This window comes from Pavona decussata, unplaced genomic scaffold (assembly GCF_977016875.1).
Source record: "Pavona decussata unplaced genomic scaffold, jaPavDecu1.1 SCAFFOLD_171, whole genome shotgun sequence".
NCBI classification, from domain to species: Eukaryota; Metazoa; Cnidaria; class Anthozoa; order Scleractinia; family Agariciidae; genus Pavona; species Pavona decussata.
In genome coordinates this window covers 33,392-58,545 of record NW_028145582.1, presented here as the reverse complement: position 1 = coordinate 58,545, position 25,154 = coordinate 33,392, and the positions used below count along the sequence as shown (strand labels likewise).

Below are 25,154 nucleotides of genomic sequence, written 5' to 3'. Positions count from 1 at the left end.
GTTTGCTTCGGTCCAGTCGCGTCGAGGGAGCTGAAAGAGAACTTCACACTTTGGATTCAACTTGGACAGATACAACCTCAGAGCTCGATAGCCATCGGTATCGCTGTTTTTCTTTGTTTTGGTCACCTCGACAAAGCGTTTCTTTTCTGCAGTGACAGCCTCATAAGACTCTTCTTCTACGTTAGTCTTTACAATATCATTAAGAATCTCGAAACTGCAGTCAAACGAGGGAGATTGCTCGGCCATAATGGCGCTCTTTCGCTGAATTTTCTCAGATTTTCACAGGTAAAAAGATTGACGTGTGCTTTGTACATATGTACAATTATAATGCACGCACCATACTTATGCTTCGTGCATTGTGGAGTTATACAGAACTCAGTTTGACCAATCACAGTGCTTGCTTGACTCCGGCTATTTTATAATGTCATGTACTGCATTTTACAAACTCGTTAAGCGAGAAACAAAACTATAATAAACTCGTCTGACTAGAAACAAACCTTGTAAGCGGATAGTTACTTGGCTTACTTTAAACCTACGGATAGTTGCTAGAATTAGCTCTACGATGCATGCTGAAACACTGAAGTAAAGTAACGGAGAGACCACACCAGGGAAACAAAAATTATTTGACTTTTAATCCGGAGGCCGTGGGTTCGATTCCCGCTGAGGTCTACGCTATTTTTCCCTTCTGTGGCCGGCTATTTCTTTACATAGGCTAAATCTCGGTAGAAATTTCATGGGTTTACTTAAGTACTTCAACATAAACTGCAGAATCAATTCTCTGATCCACCGTTGGTGTCATTAGTGCTAGCAGAACAACATTCCATTTTAACGTCCGACATACATACAGGAGAATAAGAGGGGCTGTTTATGACTTTAAAGGTTTGGAAATTTGTTTGGCTTTAGGAAGGTAAAAGGTGCTGGAGAGACAGACTTTTTATTATTATTATTATTATTATTATTATTAGTATTATTATTATTATTATTATTATTATTATTATTATTATTATTATTATTATTATTATTATTATTATTATCGTCATCATCATTATTATTATCATCATAATCATCATCATCATCATCATCATTATTATTATAATGATTATTATTATTATTATTATTATTATTATTATTATTATTATTATTATTATTATTATTATTATTACTATTATTATTATTATTATTATTATTATTATTATTACAATCTCAAGACAACGACAACAATGGTTAAAGATACATTACTTGCAAGGTTACAATGTGGTAAAGAGAGGAAAAAATTGTTTGGAATGAGATACAAGCTCAACAGTGAATTACAGCGTAGACTACTTTGCTATTTAACGTTCTGCAGAAAGAACTAAAGATTTATAGAATAGCACATTTCTCAATTTTTCATTGCGAAACCTAATCGCTTTAAAATTTTTTTACAATAGGCTTCTTATCGAAACACTTGCAGGCGTAAACATAGTGCTTTAAAAAAAACACGAATAAGGGTAGTCGGCGCCTTGGGGGTTCGCTTAATTAAGGGACTTGAGGAACAAGGTTGAGGTTATTTGCTTGCTTGTAAGATAAATGTCACTATTATTTACAATATTAACCAAGATAAAGCTTCCGAATGCAGTCATCTCCCTTTATTGCGGACTTTCTCAAGACCTCGAGTTAAAAGCGAGAGCCCGTAATAGCGGATTTTTTTTTCAGTCCAAGCTTCCCTTAAACTGTCAAGTTGGCCAATGAGTGCCAATTTTTAAACACTTCCCACAAATCCGTTGGGTCTCATCGTTCACGGTTTATGCTTTTTAAGTGTCAACGTTTTTGCAATCGAGTGTATACGCAAGGAAAGTACTGAGATAGCGTCCAAGAATCAGTTTGTCAACGCCAAACCAATATTTTTCTCCTCACTTAAACATACGAGGAAAATAGTATAAAGTAGACGAGGGCAATTCAGCAAAAACATGTTCAACGATCTTAAAAGGGTAGATCACTTGTTATTTTTTTGTGACTTTGGATAGCTAAAAACATATTTATGGTAATGGAAATGTTAAAATAATGGTTCAGTTTTGTCAACAAAACAATTATCTTTGACTGCAGATGGCCAGGATGGAAATTGATCATAAATTAAGAAAATGTCCATTTTTTTTGAAGCTCTGACTTACTGTGAGTTTGGAAAAAAATGTTTATTAAAGTTGGTTCTTTCATGGAGAAGTCACTTAAAATTTTCCTCCTGTATTTTTATGTAAAAATTTCGCTGTACAAAAGATGTTCTTTATCAAGTATTTGACAATCTTTCAAAGAAAGACAGTAAAATATCCGTGACACTGTGTCCCCCGGTGATCAGAGTCTTTTCAATTACCATCATCTCCATTTATGACGGATTTTTTAGTTAGTTAGGCCACATTCGGAGTTAACCTTTTAAACGAAGGCATTTTCTTCCTTCTACAAAAGGGAAAATATTTCTAGCTTAATCGCAAAGACTTTCAGGTGACATTTTTTTACGGAGATGTTGCAAACAACCTCATTGTATAATTCAATTGCCTTGACTTGAGAACAAAGATGTCTGAGACGGACGCAACGTCTTTTTGTTGGGAGGACTCCTTATCCAACATTTGCACATAAATGAAACATCCACGCCTTCTTTAGTATTTCGCACACGAATCTGACGGAAAACAACAACGTTACATGATTAGTATGAACAAACTATTTCTTAATACTAATAGATCACATTAAGTTTGGGAATAATGCCAACACACTTACTAGAAACCTTTGTGGCTTTATTGGTATGAAAATAAGGGATCCCTGAAGAAGAGTTTCCTTCTACCGATTGAAAATCAACGGTTATAAAGAGAAAAAGTGTGTTTGTGTGGGTGGGTGGTTTTAAGCACAAAAAGAATTAATGACAAATAGTTAGAGATTAGAAATTAAATTGAGAGGTTGATTACCTTAATGCAACATGATCCAGCGCAATATGGCTTAAAAAATTATAAAATATCTATCGATGAACATAACATTGATATTGATTGGTTAACTGTATCCAGTTCGGGCTTCCAGGGGAAGGATGATTCAGCGCCTCACCCAGAGACACTCCACCCCTCCCAACCCACCTCCCAAATTTCGCATGTATAACCTGGAAAAGCTTTGGCTTTGGGACAGTGAGGCAGTGCGGCGATAGATAGTACATCCAAAGATGTTTTCTTGGAGTCCCGCAAGGAGAGGTGATGACGTAGGGTGACGTGGTGATTATTACGTCATGATTACCAAATAGTGGTCATCTTGGATTTCGCGATTTTCCTAAAACTTCAGGAAAGGGCCGAAATTGAGTGAAAAGTTATCAAAACCAATAAAGGAACACTAATATAAGCAAATAAACAAAACAAAAATGACGCTAAGAAAGGTGATTTATCTTCATTTTAAAAAGGGATTTTCGATTTTCTTTCAAAAATATGCCTTGAAAATAGTTGGCATAGTAACATAATAAAGTCAATCAACACCACCCGACCACATCAATTGTTTTTTTCAGGTAAATTTCTTAAAAGGTCATAAGGTTTTAGGGCGTTTGCTCAAATATCAAAAAGGTTATTTAGGTTCACAGTCGCCCCGGGCAGAGTCTCCTCCCTAGTCTAGATAGGATAAATAACATCACATTTATACAAAGCATAATTTGTACACTTCTTATAGTAGCTTAAACACACTACTTCTACTAGACTGCTGAATGAACTGTCAAATGGAAAAATGCGACAGTGGTCCACTCCATTTTCATAATTCTTCGCGTAGAGTTGCTAGAGAAACAACATTCCATTATAACGCCTGACGTACCCACTGACGACTTAGAGGGGGTTTATCACTTTGAACATTTTGGAAATTTGTTTGGCTTTAGTAAGGTAAAGGTGCTGGAGAGACAGAACTTGCTTCGTAGCATTTTATCCATTTATTATTATTATAATTATTATTATTATTATTATTATTATTATTATTATTATTATTATTATTATTATTATTATTATTATAACTATTATTATTCATTTTTATTATTATTATTATTATTATTATTATTATTCCTTTTTAATATTATTATTATTATTTTTATTATTATTATTATTATTATTATTATTATTTTTATTATTATTATTATTATTATTATTATCCAACGTCTTCTTTAGTATTTCGCACACGAATTTGAGGGAAAAACAGTGGTCCACTCCATTTTCATAATTCTTAGCGTAGTGTTGTAACTGACATTGGTGTACTTAAAATTTCGAATGTTAGTGGGTGGACGATTTCAACAGACTAGAGGTTTTAAAAAGACCTTGTTACCTCTTTCAAAAACCAGTGAGACCCATATCCTCTGCCATTGTGTATAATGGACAGCTCAGTCAGTTCCCCAAAGATAGGGAGTATGCCAACGAATGTATCCACTCTAAAGGAAAGGAATTATATTTGTACCAAAAATTCGTTAATTCTCCTGCATGTATATTGATATTAGATTGGAATTTGAAAATGTCGCTTTAACTGAAGTGGGTGAGTGAGGGTGGGGGGGGGGGGGGGACTGATAGTGCCCCTCTCCCCCCTGAAGACTTGATAAAATGTCGGTGGCAGTTCGAGCTCGTATTGCTGGAGCTCATGGATTCTCCTAAACAAAGGAGAACCAGAGGCTGTATATTAATGACACCCATGTTGCCTCCTGCAAACACCGCCTGGGTTTGATGACTTTGCTGGCTTAATTTACTATGTAGTGCAATTTACACTAACAGGATGAAGGGAGTTCGTGCCTTTTCAAGACGTTTTCTTGACGCAGTGGAAGTTGCTGCATTGCTGGACCGACTTTTGCCACTGAGAATTTCAGACATGTTTCTCTCTTGGCCATGGGAAGCAACAGCATGTACCTGCTCAAGACTCTTTTGTCCAGTTTTTTTTTTTTTTTTTTACTTATTCTTTTACACGAACAAGGAACTTATTTATGCAATAATCTCTTTACAATAGAGCCGTAAGAGTGTGGAGAAGGAGCCCGTTTCTCCAAAGTCCAGGTAACTTACCGGGGCCGATAAGTGTATTTTTAAATGAAAACTTTAAAAACTGCAAAAGCCGTGAACGAAGATCCTGCTTGCTTGTACGTTGGATCTCACAGGAGACCTAATCAGCCAAACGTGAAAAATAGACGATGAGAAGTCCAAAGACTACTGCAAAGCTGACACAACGTAGACGTGAATTTAATAGTGGGATGAATATTATTGAGGTAATCGATGAAAATTTTAAGATGATCTAGACCTTCAGTCCAAATCATAAAAATATCTGGTGGAGGTTCCTTGATGATATTTTTATGATTTGGACTGAAGGTCTAGATCATCTTAAAATTTTCATCGATTACCTCAATAATATTCATCCCACTATTAAATTCACTAGCAGTCACTCATTAACTAACGTTCCTTTTCTCGACGTAATGGTATCTCTACATAACGGCACTATACAAACTGACCTATACACTAAACCTACAGATAAACACCAACATCTTCTTAGTTCATCATGCCATCCTCAACATACTAAAACATCTATTCCATTTAGTTTAGCTCTTCGCATCCGCCGTATCTGTTCTACTAACGCTACATTTCAACTCCGCATTAATGCATTAAAAGCTTATCTCCTCGCACGAGGATATCATAACGCCTTCCTTGACTCGCAATTCCTACGAGCTGCTAATATTTCTCGCGCTGACGCTCTGCAAACTAACCGTAACGACTCTATTAACCGCATACCTTTTGTCGTTACATATAACCCAGCACTTCCTCACCTCTCTAATATATTACGCAAACATTTTAACATATTACTTTCCTCCGACCGTTTCAGGGACGTTTTTAAACACCCACCTATCGTCGCTTACAGACGCACTTCCAACCTTCGCGACATTTTAGTTAAAGCACAGCTACCTACTGTCACCGCTCCTAACAGCACTAATTCACCACCAGGATCTTTTCGCTGGGGACAAAATTACGCCGCTTGTCCTTACATTACTAACGGTCTTAAACATTATACATTTTCTTCCACAGGCGAAACCCGTAACATCACTTCACACATAACCTGTAACACCAAAAATTTAATCTGCATGGTACAATGTAACCGCTGCCATTTACAATACATAGGTGAAACTTAGCGACGTCTCAAAGACAGATTTAATGAACATAGACGCCCAGTTGAAAGAAAATAACATTACATCCAAACCAGCTACTGTTTCTGAACATTTTCTTTCTCAACCTAACCACTGCCACACTGATATGCAACTAATACCACTTGAAGTTATCCACTTCTCACGTGATTCAATCAGAAAAGCCAGCGAGTCTTTTCTTATAGACTTAGCGGGGACCTTGGAACCCTACGGTTTGAATAGACGTGATGAATTGTATTTTTTTTTTTTTTATTTTATTTTACTTATTTCCTTATCCTTTGGTACCACCTTGTAAACGTCATTTTCGCCGCTCCTATGTATTGCAACATCCTCCATAATATAATATTGTAATTTCATTTATATAATTTAGTAACATCTAAATCTGAACAAGGCTGGTTTGGCCAGCCGAAATATTGTTTTAAAATATACTACGTTGTGTCCGCTTTGCAGTAGTCTTTGGACTTCTCATCGTCTATTTTTAAATGTTTTTTTTTTTTTTTCGTCGATTACACAGTGATTACATACATGGTTCTTGGCCAATGTTTTCATTGAATTATAAGATTTAAAAATTTAGTATTCAAAGCTAACAAACATTTTCTTCTGCTAAGAAACTTTTATCACCAAAAACACTTACTGGGCCCGTTAAGTTACCGGGACTTTCGAGAAATAGGCCCCAGGACCGCTTTTTGCGGATCGGCAAGCGTCAACTTGTCCGGCCCACACGTTTGCTTTCATTATGGTTTTCTATAGGATTGCGTAAGCGGGGGCCGTACGGGTCATATGATAATAGTTACTACCTGTTTCGTTCGAATGCAGCTTTTGTTCCTCTCAATTCTACTTCTCTTGACTTTCGAACCCGACCAAATATTTGCACAAACACTTTGGCGTCAGTTCCGGCCCATAATCCGTTCCCTGTGAGTACAGTTATTGTATAGTTCCCAACTGTAGAATGAAGTGAAGGTTTATGATAAATATACCAGTACAATAAAAGTAAAAAAAATATATGAAATGTATATTGTTTTTAATGTGGATATGGCATTGAATGAGGGTATTCTTGCTTTAGTCTCTTCGGAAGAATTACAGTACTCCGTCCTTTTTCCTTCAACCTACGTTTTTCGAAACTGACAAACCTCATATTACATTGCAAACATAAGTAAAATGATCCAGAGTAGTACAGTGGAGTGTAGTCTAGTGGTAGTGCAGTGTAGTGTAGTATAGTGTGATGCATGTAGTGTAGTGTAGTGTGAGTCAATGGTGCCACTGATGTAGTTCACAAAATGTATTGTACGTGATGTTAATTTGCAACCTTCCATGCCTTTTATTTTATACTCAATAAAAATTGAAAATAAAAAAAAAAAGTATTGCAAAAATTTGGGTCCTTGACAAAAAGAAAAATAAGAGCATATCTCAAGGGTTTTTTTTTTTCTTTCTCGCTTTGGGTAGAGGAACCGTTGGCTATGGCAGCTGTGACTAACTTCCCACTAAACTGTCATCAATAACTTTAGCCCGTACCTTCAAACGCAAATATGTATGTATGTGTATGACTTACACTGGTCAACTTCCGTGAGCTATTGTCTTCACTGATAGCTTGGAGAGATGGGACTCGAAAAGGCCCAGTGGAAGAGTCGATTTAACCAGTTTTATGAATCTTTGCAAGTATTTCAGGTTTATCATGTGATAAGTTTTTCCCTAGGGATGTCTTTCAAGGCCTTTGTATTTTAAAAGGAGATAGCGAAGGAAAAGGGGATAATATGCTGAAGTTGATTTGGTTTTAGTTTTGAATTATCTTTTCTCATTATCGGTACTGTGCTTTAGAATACTCCAAACGAATGTGCAATACGATTTTCTTGATGCACCGAAAGGATGACCAGCGAGTGACGAAATTTCAGATTTCTTGCCTGGAGGCAATGCACAGCTTGTCTTTCCGTCTCCCTCATATCCAGATTTACAAGTACAGATGTATGATCCAACAGTGTTTGTGCAGGTAGCAAGGCTTGGAAGGCAGTCATGCGATCCCTGGGTGCACTCGTCGATATCTGCAAAATTACGGAAAATGGCTGCTTAATCACTGTTATATTATCGATATCCATTAAAAACCAAATAGCAGTGGACTAGCCTATTTTATGAGATCCATCATACACTAGTTAATTCAATTTGATTTACAAAATTATCTTTACAAAAAAATGTAACCAACCTTTACAATTTAGGAAATTTGTAAGAGTTGCGTTATCTCCTTCAGGGCTCGTGGATTATAAAAAGTCTCGACCGGGAACAGACTGGTGAAACCATAAACACTTAATTAATTAATTAATTAATTAATTAATTAATTAATTAATTAAGGCGGGATTTTTTAAAAACCCTTTACTTATTGATTAAAAACCCTTTATTTATTGATGTGTAGAAACCTTTTGGCATTAAAATCTTACGTTTATTGCGAGAACCAGTTTTTTTTTCCTTGAACCGTAAAAGTGTGAGCAACGTAGTCTCCAAGAACAAAAGAGCGCACTTGAATGTCATACGAACTTTTTTTGTGGTAGCTCATATACAGTGAAATTTTATGTTCCCATGACAAATAAATTTGGGCGACGGGCATTTTCAGAAATTTTAATAGAACATTAAAAGAATATATATATATATATATATATATATATATATATATATATATATATATATATATATATATATATATATATATATGTATCGCATTTCACACGGTAAGTTTCATTTCCCTTTTTTAATGATTTTAATTTACTTATATTGGTTTGATGAGTGCTTTGGTCATTTTTTGCATCTTCTGATGGCCGCCATTTGGAAATCACGACGTTATTATCATGGTTTAAAGGGGAAGTATCATGGGATTTTTGGTATCTTTTATTAAAAATGATGAAATAAGGCCTTCAATCAGCTGCCAAATAATTCTAGACTGACGAGAGGAAAGAAATCAACTCAATTTTTGAAAGGAACAACTCGTGATCTGTTCGGAAATAATAATGCGAGAACTTGAAAAACACTAGCCTAACAAGTTTCACTCCATATCAGCTTACTCTGGCTAGAGGCACTAATCGACAGTCTTATCACACTGGGGTGATAATTTATAACAAATTTGACAATTATTTCTTTGTTTCTGGTGACAGACAAACATTTTTGGGTTTTGAAATGAGAGCAAATTTGCGTTATACTTCCGCTTTAAATGATGATGTTTAATCCCTGCGATATATAGTAGATTTTTCTTTGTCATCGTGACTGTGCAAAGTTGTTCATTTCCACGTTCTTCCCTCTTAGAACCGTAAACGGGTACCAATCGAAGTCTTAAGAAAATAGTTCTCAATGATCTTGCCGAGTAGTATCCATAGAGACACACCAATACCTAAATCCTGCCAAAAGCTCAACGGCAAGATATCAAGATTAGTGATCAGGAGACCATCGTTTTGAATCTTGATGCGTTTTTTGTTTTCTTTCTTTTTTTTTTTTTTTTTTTTCATTTTCATATCTTAAGCCACTGACTGGTGAAATACATCTTTCAAACGGAGTTAATTGCAGGTCAATCCATTTTCGCCATTGTGTGATGTGGTCTTTTAACGTGAATCCGTTTAATACAGCTAGTTTTAACTTTGATTTTAATTAGTTCCGAGCATTCAGTTATTTCCCAGGATAGTGTAAAAGTTCTTGACTTTCAAACTCAACAGGCTTACCTGTTTCACAATGATGACCCTCAAATCCCGAGGGACAAACACAACGATATCCTCTGTCTGTAAAACCTGACTGACAAATTCTGTTCAGTGTTCTCGCAAAGCTTCTTTCCACATGCGTTCTCAAAAAAAGAAAGAATAAGTCAGTAAAAGAGAAAATCTATTTTTCTTTTAAGTTGCCAAATGAATGAATTAATTATGTGGATGGAAGATTTCCTTTAATTCACCTTTGCCTTTCATCTACATAATCCGTAATAAGTATTATTGTAAAGAACTTCGAGTTGCACAAAAATTATCCTAAAACCAAAGATATATATACAAACTCTACTGATGTCATTCATACACAATAAAAAATAGCTAACTATCCAGTTAGAAGCGTACTCAAATCCGCGAGTTAACCGGGTTGTTTTAAATGTGCGCGCTCTATGCAAAACTGTTCAATTTCATTTACTAAGTCGCTAAAATTTCTGAAGCCAAGCACTCCACTAAAATCACCGACCGTTTTATATGCACTTCCGCTGATGTTATCTCTTGTGTAAATGCAAATATCCATACATTTAGAAGACAGGAAAGACGTCAGGCGACCGATTTCGGGAACATATTCGAGACGTTGAAGAAATGACAAACAAGCATCCAAACCAATCACTCGACAATTTAACCTGTCTAACCTTTCCAACAAACACATGGCAGTCTGGTCCCACAATTCCTTCCAATGAACTTGAAACTTTACACAAACCTAGACCAACCATCGTACAAGAGAATTTATACAACAAACATGCCAAATTCGCTGGCTGCTTTCTAAAGCATGCAGATTTGTGTACGCTACTCAAAATGGCCTTGAAACTAATGCCTATTTTCATTAAAATAAAAGTGTTTCTGGTATGTCAGTTTCTCTAAATTAAATCTCATGTATCGAAAGACGAAGAAAAGAACTTTCAGTTTGTACCAAGTTTCAAGCTCTGATTCAAACTCTTTCCCACTCAAGGAAGATCGAATATGCGTGTGATACTTGCGGCTCGCGATTCAAGTCACGAATTATGAGATCAGAACCGATTCACAAACATATTTTTTGAGCAACATATATGTTGCTCAAAAATAGCATCCAAACCACAAACCACTGTGTCATATCGTAGTTTTCAGTTCAAATTTTTAGATGTAAAGATAACGAAATTCTCACGCGTGCTCGCACCGCTAAAGCGTTTCTTGAAATGCCAGCCTTCGATGCAGAACATTTGAAGTAAATTAATGTTAATCTAGTTGCTATTTCTAGTTATATCGGTGATTTTTATTACGACCTAAAAATATATCAAATGGTCTGAATTGTTTACATCGGAAAACTGCAACTCCGACAAACACGTTCTCGTTAACAGCAGTAAAAATTCTTCATCGGTTATTTCATTATTAAAATCGATTTCTGACTTCTTTTAACGAAGACTCGATGGGTGCTTTCAATTCGACGAAAATTTCGGGTGGGAATCGAATGGAACAGCATCTTTTCCGGAAAAGATTTTCGAAAATATAGGACAACCTTTTTGAACAGCTGTTCCCGATAAGTGGAAACCGACCGAGAATAAGCCCGTTTATGGCAAGCCGATTGTAGCATTATTCAATACTGGAATTCAATGTCAATTCAATGAAAATTTAATTTCAATTCAATGGTTCAATTTCAATTCAATGAAAATTCAATGTCAATTCAATGAAAATTCAATGTCAATTCAATGAAAATTCAATTTCATTGCAATGAAAATTCAATTTCAATTCAATGAAAATTCAATGTCAATTCAATGAAAATTCAATGTCAATTCAATGAAAATTCAATTTCAATTCAATGAAAATTCAATTTCAATTCAATAAAAATTCAATGTCAATTCAATGAAAATTCAATTTCAATTCAATGAAAATTCAATGTCAATTCAATGAAAAATTCAATCAATTAAGTGCAAAGCATCATGGATCCAACATACGGGAACTGTGTTTTTCTATTGTTTCCTCGTTTCCCGCCATTTTGAACTTTGGAAATGGAGGAACACCTTCGAAGTCTTGCTGCTTCGCTCGGTAAATGTTCAAGAATAGTCTCCCAGGTCTTGGAAAGCAGCAATTCATGCTCAAGTGCCAACGTTTCGAATGAAGCGACGCAGGTTTTACCCGCAAACAGTGGAAGAACAGCCGGCAATGTTTCAGATGCAATCGAACGAGCTCGATCCATGCTTCAACGCAGTCAAAATACAGGTTTGTGCTCTCGCTTGAATCAAAGAGAAAGACTTCGAGCAACATCCTCCCCTTCATCGAGTGTGGGTGGTAAGAAAGCAAAGAAACCAAAGGAATCAGAACAATCCAAGCCGTTTGAGTTTGCCCTCGTTTACGAAGAGGATGATGAAGAGTTCGTGATTAACAATAACAACATCTTACTTCGAGGGTTTGTGCATTTGGTCTCCACAGATGGCGAGGCAGAAGTTCGCCGCAAAATTGGCGATGCAGTGAGACTGAAATATCCACTCGTTAGCAACAATGATTTTGTCTTTCTACGTGCAAACCGTCGAAAGTTAAGTAAGCCGGTGACTTGTGAAGAGTACGCATATAAGCAAGTCAAACTACTCTGTGGACAAGGAGCCATTTACATCACGATGAAGAGCGAGTTGAGTTGTTTGTTATCTGACAACGAGGGAAACAGCTTAATTGGTGACGACGATTTACCAGGTAAGAATATTGTGTTATCAATCAGAACGACTGTTTATCTCCAAGAAGTTAAAGCAAGATTGCATTGTTGTGCATAGTACAGATGTAGTTCGCTCTAGCGAGTGGGCCAAGAAATCTACACATTGTAATAGTGTGTAAAGCTTGTTCAAGGCTAACCCTTCTTCGATCGACTTGGCCCAGATCTAGTATGTCAGCTTTATTGTGTATTAACTGTAGTCAAATATTATTGCAAACAACACAACAAATTAAGGGGCTCTGTGACGCTACTTTCGTCCCTCAGAATAATGGTAAAATTTGTTTTTAGATTAGTGAAAAGTAAAAATAATAATTAACAATTATTGGACGAAGTTGAGCAAAATATTGTGATTTGTCAGTGGCGAGCAGATAAATTATTGCTGAGGCAATTAATTGATCTGCGAGACACTGAAAAATTGCGACAACCAAGTTCAATAATTGTTTTATCATTCCATCACTAAGTTTGTTTTTCGTGATTATTTTTGGGAAATCATTCTCTGACAGCTCAGGGAAGGGATCTCCCATTTTCATGCAAGAGCACGATTTCAATAATTTACGCATGAACAGAATATTGTTTGCAGCAAAACACAGTTGGACAGTATTGCGCATGAGCAGACCATTATTGAAGGCAGTTATTTGCAGGTCACGTGGTTTGTTTCGGCCAATGAAAAGGAGGGAAAATACATTGAATGATAATGTAGTTTGTTTACTGGAGGCTATATTTTGCACAGACTGTCTGGATACCATGGAAATGGATTACAGTTTGAAAAATTCAGGGTGAACTTTTTTAATTTTTGCTCCTCATCTGGAAGATACAGCCACAAAAAAAGGAAGTATGGATAACTCTTACTTGAAAAAACGCTTTCCAGGTAGTTTTGGGTGGAAAACAGCAAAATTCCCAGACAGTGGACCTTTAAGGTGACATAGCTAAGGACATTGGATATTTCATGTCTTGATCATAGAAAACTCAAAGTCGAATAAAACCAAGTCTGGTGTATTGGGTGTTAATATTAGGAAAGGGAAATGGTGTCAATTTACAACTCCTTGTTTTCCAAAAGTGTCGAAGAGACAATGAGAGCTATAACAAGATAATGGGTTAACTGCTTACCTATGCAAGTACATCATGAAAGCTTCATACCATTCATAAATAATAATAAATGCTAAGCACCCAGTCATGCCTTGTACTCTAACAATCTGCTATGGTGGCTTAATAGAGCTCTTAATAAGTGATTTTATTTCAGAAATAACTCTTTTGTTATGTTGTTTTACAGAAATGCTAACTCAACCTGTTCCTAGTCAATGGGAACAAACTGAGGCTAGTGTTGGAAATGAAAACAAAGAAGAAGAACCACCACAGGAAAACTTTAATGAGAAACCAATTGGTTTGGTAGCAGAACATTGTGTCAAATATTGTAAAGAGAATGGTATTGAAAAATCCTGTGGAAATTTTACGTATTGCTCAGAAGCTTATTGTAACAGGGAGACCACTAGATGTGACAGATCCTACTCTCTGTTTGGAGGGTGAAACTAGCTATATCCTTATCAACCGAGATGATGTTTTGAAAACAGCACTGGAAGAAATACAATTTTTGAAAGAACCCAGACTAACACTTGAAGTTGGGTTTTATAATGAGAGTGCCCAGGATTTTGGCGGCCCACGTCAAGAATTCTTTCGCCTTTGCTTGCAGGAAATCAAGGCTAAGTACTTTGACAATGGTCTAAGGGATCATCTTGTCGATGATTATTCCACAGTAAGGTTAATAATGGCCCTTAGTATTTTGCAGAATGGGGTCATCCCAAGATTTTTAAAGGAAGAAGATCTTCAAGCCCTTTTCTCCTCAGAAGAGCCATCCGATTGTTGTATTTCAAAGCTCCGAGTAGGTTTTGAAAACCTTGGACTCTATCAAATAGGAAATGCTATACCTAACTTCCTTCATCTCTTCAGGCCTTCAGGAAGCTATTCACTAACAAGGCGAAAACTGCTAACACTTCTTAAACCAGATTTCTCTGAAGCTGGTAGCAATGCACGTCATTTTGAAAATGAAGTTTATGAGCTATTTTCCAAATACACCAGGCTGGCAGCAAGTGGACAAAGAGGTTCAGTTACCCTGGGACATATTCTTCAGTTTGTCACAGGCAGTGATGAAGAGCCCCCATTAGGCTTTGGCGTAGCACCGCTTATAGCATTTGTAGAGAAAGAATCCGTTGGCACAAAATGCCCATTCCTACCGACAGCAAACACCTGTGCTAACACACTGTACTTACCAAGGCGTTCAAGGGACTCATTGTTGCCAAGTGAGGAGCAACTGTTTAGTCTATATGATCTAGCCTTTGCAAATGCCTTTTTTGGAAATATGTGAATGGGAATTTTCATTTCAAACTTTGCGGCATGAAAAGGCAATGAACATTACATAATTGAGTTTGAACCCTAGTGATATATTCATCATAAAAGTGTTGCAACCTAGTTTCAACAGTGGACTCAATTGTACAATTGACTGTTGTAATCATTTTGAATGTTTCCTTATTGAAATAGTGACTCAGTCATGTACGTTTGTAAAAAGTGGCACATTTGGACCGCCTGCATGAGCATGTTGAGTTCATACAAAATATTTTAACCCTTTAAGCCCTAACAGTGATCAGAATCAAATTTCTCCTTGCAATTTCAATGCTTATTCAAACCCTTAGGTCATGAGAATTAATGATATGATCACCCATGGTGAATTTTCTAGATATTTTAATTACTTCTCCCCAGTAAATTTATAACAAAAGTATGGGGACAGGATAGGAGAATTTGTTCTTTGATATAAGGGGTTAAAGGGTTAAGAGGATGTGTTGTTGATTTTTACATTTAATTATTATGTTTTGGTCAGTTTGGTTCTTCTTAAATTGCAAAGGGAAAGTATGAGATGAGTACTTGTAGCACCAGCCAAAATTAATCTCTTGCAGGTTACTAAAAAATCACCAAAGTGCAGAGTAGGTATGAATTTTCACTGCCCCCCCCCCCCCCCCAGGTTCTCATTTAAATACTTCAAATTCCTGAGAAGTATCGGGCTTTAATGCGTGGGAAAGTTAAGAAGCAGTGAAAGGTTGACTGTAGAATCAATCCCCTTGTTGTGGACTTGAGAACTAAGGTATTACAACACAACGACAAGGAGGAGACTTTACAGCAGGTACCTGTTTGGTAGTTTGCGATTGGGGAAGAAATCAGCATTAAGCGCAAAACGGTAAAAATAAGATTTGGAACCAGTTGATTAGGGAAATTATGTAACACAAAGGTTTAAAAAACATGGGCAGAGTAGTGGCTTGGAAATTCGGGGTCCATTCGACACTTGGGTGATTTTCGAAGTATCTAGCACATAGTGACAATGTTGGTTGTGTTAAATCCTGGTGAAACTTGTAGAAAGGCACTTCCATTCTTTCAAATGCCTTGCTGATGCCTTCCTTTGTAGGGCATAGCAATGTTAACATTAAATATTTTGTTGCTTTTGCATCTAGTTGTTTCCTCTCATTAATCATAAAGGGTTGAATTCTGTCTATTGTCCAGCTATGTCAGTGAAAACAAACCTTAATGATGTGTGAGCAATCAACATAAGTGACTATTTAAAAAAAAAATTATTATTTGTATTAACAACAACATACCTATGTAATGTTATCACAATTCGTAAATTATTCTTATTCTATAACGGAAAAAATCACAATAGGGGAATGATTCATATTTGACAAGAATGGAAATGATAACCTTAACTGAGCAGTAGCTCGTCAGATCAAGACAACAAGGCCAGTTAACGAAGGGTCCCACACGAATAACCTCAAATATAAAATATGACCTAATTTTCCATTTAGGGTTTGAACAAAACCCATTACAAACTATTGCGAGTTAAAATATGTACTGTTGCTGATTGGTGAAAGACCCCTCTCAGTTTATACGCTCTGCGTAAGTCCTATAAGCTGTAGACATGTAACAGTCTATAAAATCCCTTCGACACTATCTTTCACAATTTGGTGAATGCTTGTATAGATGTCTATACCCATTTGTGTTGATGGCATTAAGGGATCGATTCTCTCCAGAAAGATTGAGGTAATTGACCGATGATTAACTGGCAATGCTACGGTAGGGACAACTACATCGTTATCACCATTTTCAAATGGGGATGGCCCATCTGGGTCAATACCATAGTATTCGAGGTCTTGAGGAGCGTCATCTAATTGTCCTCGTGCTAAAGGGTTCAATTCGTTTAGCATACCATTGATCCACATTTGATAAGGAGACCAGTGGTGTTCTGTCCGAAGCTGATGATGGTTGAAAGCCTCCATAAATTCACTTAGGGCTTCGTTTATTCTTGGAACGAATGTCAGGTGAAGTGCGGTTACATCCACAGGGTTGTCAATTCGAAGTAAACCTGTATCCTCCATTGCATAAAACACATAATAGAAAAAATGGCATACACATCTAAACACTTCCCTCCAAAGTCTTTCAATTCTCTGATTTCTGGTGGAGGGGCCGGCAATAAAGCTTCCCCTTCCTTCACCTCTTGCCTCTACCACGGAATCACAGACCAACACGTTCTCCACCCCATAATCCACACGAATACGTGATGGCCAAAACCCATCTTTCTCAATTGCCGTTAGAAATAGTTCGAGAACAGTTTGCGAGAGGTTGTCACAGCATCTAAGAAACACAATTCGTCTGGAGAAACCATCGATGCATCCGTGGATTACAAGACCCCACCGAATGAGAGAGTGGTGGCCATCCAAATGCCATAGAGAATTAGGCCAAGGGACCGAATATTTTCTTCGGGAAACAACAATTCCCCATCTCAAAGCAGTATTCACTGGATCCACCCTTGTCAAGCTTTCACGCACTCTCCTCCTTTGAACTCTCAATCCAAGTGACATGAGATACCCAGCCAAATATGTTCTCCCTGTTGTTCGTCCATGACGATTTAAATAGTCCAAGACCAATTGATCCAATTGCGCATCCGGTAACGAACTAAACTGCACCATGTTTTTCAAGCCATATGATTGTACCCTACGGTAAATAGTCCACCGAGACACGCCAAACATCCGAGAAATTTTTTCCCAAGAAAACCCAAGTCCTCGGAGATCCTCTAACGTTTCAGCAGGAATAAGGAACTTTGGTCTCCCTGGATTGCCCGCTCTAAGAACTTGACATTCAAGCTGAGTCTCTAATGATCGTTTCCCTGGTAAGGTTTTGAGACGATACTCCACAGCCTGCAGTACCTCAGAGAAAGCTTTAGCTAGAGATTCCCACTCTTCTCGATCTTGCCCATTGTCAGTTAATTCAATCGATCTCAAAAGACTTACGGTTCGATCGAGAACCAAAAATTGTTCTTGGAGATCATCAATGGTCGTCTCACCCTTGCTCATGATAACGTCTGTCCTACTCAGCACTGAGAACAAGAAGTCGGGTAAGTCTTTTTCTATGTCAAATTCTGGCTCAATGTCCGCCATGTTGTTGGGCGAGAGCTTCATGTACTTGGAAAGTCCCGTATGAGAAGATCATTTCCGGTCATCAACCGGAAGCCTGTCTCCATTTGAACTTTGTAAAAAATTTAACCAAACTTGAAGATTCAGGTGCTATGAAAATTGAATTCACGTTGAATTTTTCTTGAATCGAGATGGCATTGAAATTGAATTTTCGTTGAATGTTCATTGAATTGACATTGAATTTTCATTGAATGGAAATTGAATTTTCATTGAATGGACATTGAATTTTCATTGAATTGAAATTGAATTTTCATTGAATTGACACTGAATTTTCATTGAATTGACATTGAATTTTCATTGAATTGAAATTGAATTTTCATTGAATTGACATTGAATTTTCATTGAATGGAAATTGAACCATTGAATTGAAATTGAATTTTCATTGAATTGACATTGAATTTTCATTGAATTGACATTGAATTTTCATTGAATGGAAATTGAACCATTGAATTGAAATTGAATTTTCATTGAATTGACATTGAATTTTCATTGAATTGAAATTGAATTTTCATTGAATTGACATTGAATTTTCATTGAATGGAAATTGAACCATTGAATTGAAATTGAATTTTCATTGAATTGACATTGAATTCCAGTATTGAATAATGCTACAATCGGCTTGCCATACCCGTTCCATTCGAGACTGAAATTTCCGAAAATTCAAATCGAAAATTTTTGGTGAATGGAAAGCGCCCATCCTTTTTAATCCTCTTCGAGGGAAGTTGTCGTCGTATTGCGCCTGCTTAACTGCTTCCAATTTCGCGACGCAACCGCGTCCTCTCCTCAGTCTTTCCTCGGTTTCTCCGTCGCCGTTGCCGTTCCCGTCGTCGATGCTTAAAGTCTCTAATAATAAGGTAGTAACGGCCCTCACCCGCTTGCGCTAGCAATAAGTTAGTTTTCGTGGCCCTCACCAGACAGACCAAGGCTGGCAAGATTCCTATCTTCTCAAAAATTGAAAGAAACCAGCAGGAACAACGATAAAACCGGTTTGGGAAAGTAAACAATAACCACAATTGACGCTTATCGCCAGAGGGAATAGGGGTGGGGGAGGTCGCGTTGGTCGGTGGGGAATCCACTACTCTGATACCCTCAAAGTTGATACCCTCAGACTACTCTGATACCCTCAAATTTTATATTATTAATTGTGGGGATGGTGGTTATGGATAGATTTTTTTCGCAAAAAATCCACGTTCCGGGATCTTCATTACTGTAAGTAAAAAAAAAAAAAAAAAATGACACTAATACTTGAACGTCGATTTTTTTCGCGGAAAAAACAAAGGCAGGAAAGGTGGGCTCTCAGATCTCTTGAACAGTCCTTAAGCTCGTCAAGGTCATCATCACCATGGTAGTCGTAGCTTGGCCCACAATCACTACTTTTCTGAAAGCGCCCTGACAACGCACAAGTGCCTGGCCAGGATAACGTGCGCGTTACCCACATCACCGAAGGGAATATCGAGTTACAGTTGATCAGTGTCACACTGGCTTATTGAATTGAGCCGTCCCTGCTGAACACGAACACTCAAAACAACACGACAGGAACAAAGTCACACGCTTTTCTCCAGTTTACTGATCGACTTCTTCATTTAAGAAGATAAAGGAGTTGTAAGGTATGATTTGCACTACTTTTTCCTGCGACATCGAAATGGTATGCAAATTTGTTGCACATATTTCGTAGGCTAATTGACCGGAATAACTATATTATTTTAGAGCAGAGTAGGAAAGATCGAAAAACTTTGAATGGCTGTCTTCAGTCCGTATGATTAGTTTTAGGGCCCAATATGTGATGTTTGGAAACATTCACGGGCTCCAGATGTCAAGTGTTTGTGAATCGGTTCGGATCTCATAATTCGTGAATTGAATTGCGAGCCGCAAGTATCGCACGTATATTCGATCTTCCTTGAGTAGGAAAGAGTTTGAATCAGAGCTTGAAACTTGGTACAAATAAAGGTCTTTTCTTGGTCTCTCGACATATGAGATTTAATTTAAAGAAAATGACATCCCAGAAACACTTTTATTTCAATGAAAATAGGCATTAGTTTGAAGGTCATTTTGAGTAGCGTACACAAATCTGCATGCTTTAGAAAGCAGCCAGCGAGTTTGGAATGTTTATTGTATTAATTCTCTCACGAGATGGTTCGTCTAGGTTTGTGTAAAGTTTCAAGTTCATTGGGTTATTTTACACCGTGAACGGGGCTTCGTCCTTTGACCTAAATTTTCGAGGTTTTCATCGGCCCGTGACCGCACCTTGGCCGCATTTCAAACTCTTGCAATTTTCTCAAAAAATAAAATACCTTGGAACTTTAAAATATGATTTTCGAAAATAGTTAATCCAAGGGTATCTTTAGACGAAATATCAGAAATTCGACCAAGTGGTCGCTGAAATGCAGTTCTCGATTCTTACAGGCAGCCGCTCTTGAGTAATGAAGACTCCTATTTTAACATTGAGATGATAAGCTCATTAATGAAGAATTACTCATCATAATATATATTAATGTTTCTATCTCCTTGTTCTCCCCCACCCGAACCCATCTCCAGTTGAACTTTTGTCTTTCTTTGCAAAGTGCAATATTTACAATATTTTGTTCTTTTCCCGCCATTTGCCATGTCCCTTTTGTTTCCTATTGATTCTTGATTTTGTAAAGTGTTTTAATAAAAGACGAACATTTGTAATAATAAGAAGAAGAAGAAGAAAAAGAAGAAGAAGAAGAAAAAGAAGAAGAAGAAGAAGAAGAAGAAGAAGAAGAAGAAGAAGAAGAAGAAGAAGAAGAAGAAGAAGAAGGAGAAGGAGAAGGAGAAGGAGAAGGGAGAAGGAGAAGGAGAAGGAGAAGGAGAAGGAGAAGGAGAAGGAGAAGGAGAAGGAGAAGTAGAAGGAGAAGGAGAAGGAGAAGGAGAAGGAGAAGGAGAAGGAGAAGGAGAAGGAGAAGGAGAAGGAGAAGGAGAAGGAGAAGAAGAAGAAGAAGAAGAAGAAGACGAAGAAAAGAAGAACTGGTCCGCCTCGATGAGCTGTTAAGCTAGGTCAGCCCAGTCGTTCTATAATTATTTTGTAGTTAAACTGTTTGCTGAGTAAATGAATACAGCCTTCTTCTATAAAACTTCAACAGTTGAACCTCCTTAAAGTACCAAATCACCTTATTAACTCTGGTGATAAACCCAAACATGAATTCGTTAACATTAAAATGTTACCAAAATATTCTGGTATTAGAAGTTTGGTTTTGTTAGTGCAATGACGGTCAAATTTTATGTTACCCTTACCTTTGCTCCTCGGTAGAAGTAAGATGGATCATCCTTGAAGTCGCTGTCGTGCTCCAAATGAGTGGAGTTATTCAACTCACATCTGTGTTTTACTTCTCCATTTTCTGGGTCTTTTTTAAAGTTAAAGCTCACACAGTTGGGCTCCTGGTAACACATCAGCTCACAGAGATCCATGTTTAGGACACCGATGATTTTTATTGTGTGATTCATCAAACGTTCGTCAACAAAGAAGAAGCGAGCAGGGAACTCCATGGAGCGAAATTCTTCTGTGAGAATAGGAAGAAAAAAAATGACAGGCGTAATGGCCAAAACAAGACATTTCTTACCTCTTAAATCACTACTAACATTGTACAACACCATGATCTACCCATATTTAACATATTGCAACAAACATTATTTAGGCGAGCAGGTATCCCACTAGATTAAAGCCTTTCCTCAGGATACAGAAAAAAATTATCAGGATTATAACCTTCGCCAATTATACAGAAAAATCTGGACTACTGTTCAAGTCATTGAAAATACTGAAGATCTTTGAATTAAATACGTACCTGACGGCAGTTTTCATGTATTCGTATAACGATGAAAAATTACCAGCATTCTTCGATAACTTTTTTCAAACTAATGAAAGTATACATTCCTACAATACGCGATCTTCGTCAAAGGTACATATCGAATTTAGAACAAATTAAGGCAAATTTTCTATAAAGTTTAAGGGAGCAATTACATGGAACAGCCTTCCCATTGAAATTAGAAACATAAGTTCGTTTAATACATTCAAAACCAAACTTAAAGAGTATGTTCAAGATCATCTTTCATAATCGTTTTTGTTTACAATAAGTAATATGTTAGTCAAGAAATAGCTTTCCAATTAGTAATGTAAAACAAGAATTCCTCCTTCTGTTATTAACTGATTTACATATATATTTAAATAAATTTAAGCAGGGCTCTTTCAAAAAGCTCAACCGGGCTTGCTGGATCTCCTGCCTTTTGATGTAACAGCTTATTTTAAAACGAAATGGTAAATAAAGGCACTTCTTCTAAGAAGAAGAAGAAGAAGAAGAAGAAGAAGAAGAAGAAGAAGAAGAAGAAAAAGACGATAATAAATTCAACTTTTTTAATACGAAATAGGAGTTGATGGTCTGAGGCCTAATATCTGAAACAGAGTGTTTTCACATGACGTCACGGCGGCCATGTTGGTGTCCCAAAACAAAGAAATGGCGGCCATGTTGGTGTCCCAAACTAAACCTCTGGGAAATGAACACTATTTTTATGCAAATACTTTCTTTTGTTTCAGTAAACCAATATGGCCGGTAGTCACGTAAATGAAAACACTCTATAGCTGCACTGGTGAGATATTTTAGTGGAGCTCCGTCGCGCTGAAGGTGCGCGCGCGGAGCGCCATAGCTAAGAGATTTTGGTTACTCATGGATGCAAGAAATTATGGTTAGGTTTTGACGTCACTTTTGTCCGTCCTATCGTCCGTCCGTACCCAATCCCACAATGATAATGCGCCCGTGTTTGTTCGGCGGGAAGTTGCATAGCGAGAGACTGTACGTTTAGAGAAAGAACAGAAATGCATAAGAAAAGAACATAAAAAGTCAATATTTATATGTGTTCGCTGGATTTGTCGAGAAACGTGGAAGGAAGGCAGACTTTCAGAGAGAGAGAGAGAGAGAGATAGAGAGAGAGAGAGAGAGAGAGAGAGAGAGAGAGAGAGAGAGAGAGAGAGAGAGAGAGAGAGAGAGAGAGAGAGAGTAACCGAAATGCTTTCTTCCAGGAAACAATCGAGAATGTTTCCTTATTATACGTGTTTCAAGCTTTACACAGATCGATACCACAAATATTCGTGTAGAAATTAATTTTTGAACATTTTGTTTTGTGGCCGTGTTTTTTCCATTCGCACCGCACGGCTCTCATATGTTTGTTAACCGCACGAGTTTCAAAGCTCTGAAATAATTCTACCAAACACCAAAGAGTATTTTTTCTGCATTCTACTTTGCTTAACGTTCCTCTAGAGACTATAATTATTACTATAGAAGCAGAATTGACACAGTTTTGAATTTCCAAACATTTTCCCCGGGGCGCTAGCTTAAATGTTCTTTAAAAAAAATCAATTATCATGACGTGTAATTCGACGGCCGTTTACAAAGTTTACAAATCATTTGTAAACGAAAATGCTTTATTCCAGGAAAAAAATCGATAATTATTCTTTATGTTACATATTTCAAGCTTTACACAGATCCTTTAAACGTTTCGATACCACCAATATTCGCAGAGAAATTATATTTTGAACAATTTGATTTGGAACCATGTACATTCAATGCATTTGCGCGGCTCTCTTCACATGAGTTTGGACTGTACAAAAACGCACAAGTTTTTTAAAACGCTTGAATATTACGGGCCATAAGCTAGCGTTAAAGTATTAAAATTTATTTTAGTAGGAGAATATTGACTGAGTTATTATTTTTTAAAACGTTTTCAAAATGTTATATGCAATTTATATTGGTCGATGCCTTTCCCTGAAACAGTTAATGCCATTGGGTATGGGCATTTTTTTTAACAATTTTTAATTGCATACATGACACGAGATTTACAAAACTGAGCACTATTAACATTACTTACAATACACAGAGTACTAACCACAATGACTATATCTACATTGTTAACAATACTTACAATACTTACAAAACTGAAAGTGCTTACAATGTTCACACTAGTTAGAGGAATAACGCTATGTCTTTTAGTGAACACTTTTTCTTATTTTTACTAACATTACTTTACATCAAATACAATTTTTACAAATTTTACAGTGATTCCGTACAAAATGATCAAGCTAGAAAGCAACTGCTAAAGATTCTTACTAAATTAAAAGAAAAAAAAAAAAAAATATATATATATATATATATATATATATATATTTATTTAAAGCAATTTTTAAGGAAGAAGAACTGCCCATCTAAGTCTAAAATTTGACAAACACTTATTAGCGACAGCAATCTATTGTAGAGTCTGAATTTTATCGGAAAGTCGCAAAAGGAAGCTCTGAAATTCTAGGTTCACCCCCGCCTTTGCTTGTACAGAAGATGTGGTATTTTGCTATGAGTATTGAGTAGTTTAATGCCTGCCAATATGAAGATTTTTCGAAAAAGCCGTAAATTATATTACTTTGATTTAAAGAAAGCTTAACATTGGTCTTTTGTAGCCACCAGTCTTGGAATGTATTCCAGAAGGAGTGCACTTCGGTGCAAAGGACGAACAAGTGGTATAAGGTTTGTCTCTGATTTTTGCACATAGGACAGATGTCGCTTTCGGCTATTCCATCGCGGTGTAAGCTAAATTGGGTGGGTAGTATGTTATGTATAATTTTATACTGAAACATCACTAGTTTGACCTCTTTTGTAATTTTAAACGGTAACTGGTATACTTTGTCAAGTGTTTTTTCGGTAAAGCCATGTCTCAAAATTCTATTCTGGGAGGTTGGTGGTTCAAATGTATCTATTAAGATTGACGAGTAGATAGAGCTAGTGGACAATTTTGTCACGGAGTTTTCTTCAGCGTTGGTATGATTCTGCGGAGTTACTGTTTTTTTTCCACAAAGATGGAATGGCATCTAACAAACCATAAAATGTTGTAAAGGGCACCTGTAGGTTATACGAAGTCTTAAACTCAGAGTAGCTGCAGAGATTTCCGTGTCTGTTAAATAAATCACATACGTAGACGATGTTGTGGGAAAACCATCTTTTGTAGAAAACTGGTTTCTTATCAATTAAAATATTGCGATTGTTCCAAAGAATTTCATTTTTTAAGTCTACCTCATTTTTCTTCGACTTTTTGAAGTCATGCCAATA

General features: G+C 36.8%; 4 protein-coding genes and 1 pseudogene across 5 annotated transcripts in view; 1 reads left to right on the top strand and 4 right to left on the bottom strand.

Annotated features, from left to right (window-relative positions):
• The window catches only part of LOC146463961 (uncharacterized), a gene marked incomplete at its 3' end in the record, with an annotated part of 74,769 nt that overhangs the window by 44,468 nt on the left and 5,147 nt on the right, over positions 1–25,154 (bottom strand). The window lies entirely within an intron of this gene.
• Positions 1,990–11,838, bottom strand: LOC146463965 (lipoxygenase homology domain-containing protein 1-like). The gene is made up of 5 exons (XM_085083833.1): positions 11,799–11,838; positions 8,044–8,181; positions 6,943–7,087; positions 4,303–4,405; positions 1,990–2,647 (listed from the first exon to the last, which is right to left on the bottom strand). The coding sequence occupies exons 1-5, from the start codon at positions 11,836–11,838 to the stop codon at positions 2,519–2,521; spliced, it is 555 nt and encodes a 184-aa protein (XP_084939959.1). The 3' UTR covers positions 1,990–2,518.
• Positions 7,928–21,440, bottom strand: LOC146463962 (protein kinase C-binding protein NELL2-like). Its single transcript, XM_085083837.1, has 3 exons — positions 21,307–21,440; positions 9,838–9,956; positions 7,928–8,181 (listed from the first exon to the last, which is right to left on the bottom strand). The coding sequence occupies exons 1-3, from the start codon at positions 21,336–21,338 to the stop codon at positions 7,928–7,930; spliced, it is 405 nt and encodes a 134-aa protein (XP_084939963.1). The 5' UTR covers positions 21,339–21,440.
• On the top strand, positions 11,678–16,336 carry LOC146463964 (uncharacterized; annotated as a pseudogene). The gene is made up of 2 exons (XR_014856766.1): positions 11,678–12,531; positions 13,818–16,336. The product of XR_014856766.1 is annotated as an uncharacterized LOC146463964 (transcript).
• On the bottom strand, positions 16,399–18,008 carry LOC146463963 (uncharacterized). Its single transcript, XM_085083829.1, has one exon. The coding sequence runs from the start codon at positions 17,932–17,934 to the stop codon at positions 16,513–16,515; it is 1,422 nt and encodes a 473-aa protein (XP_084939955.1). The 5' UTR covers positions 17,935–18,008; the 3' UTR covers positions 16,399–16,512.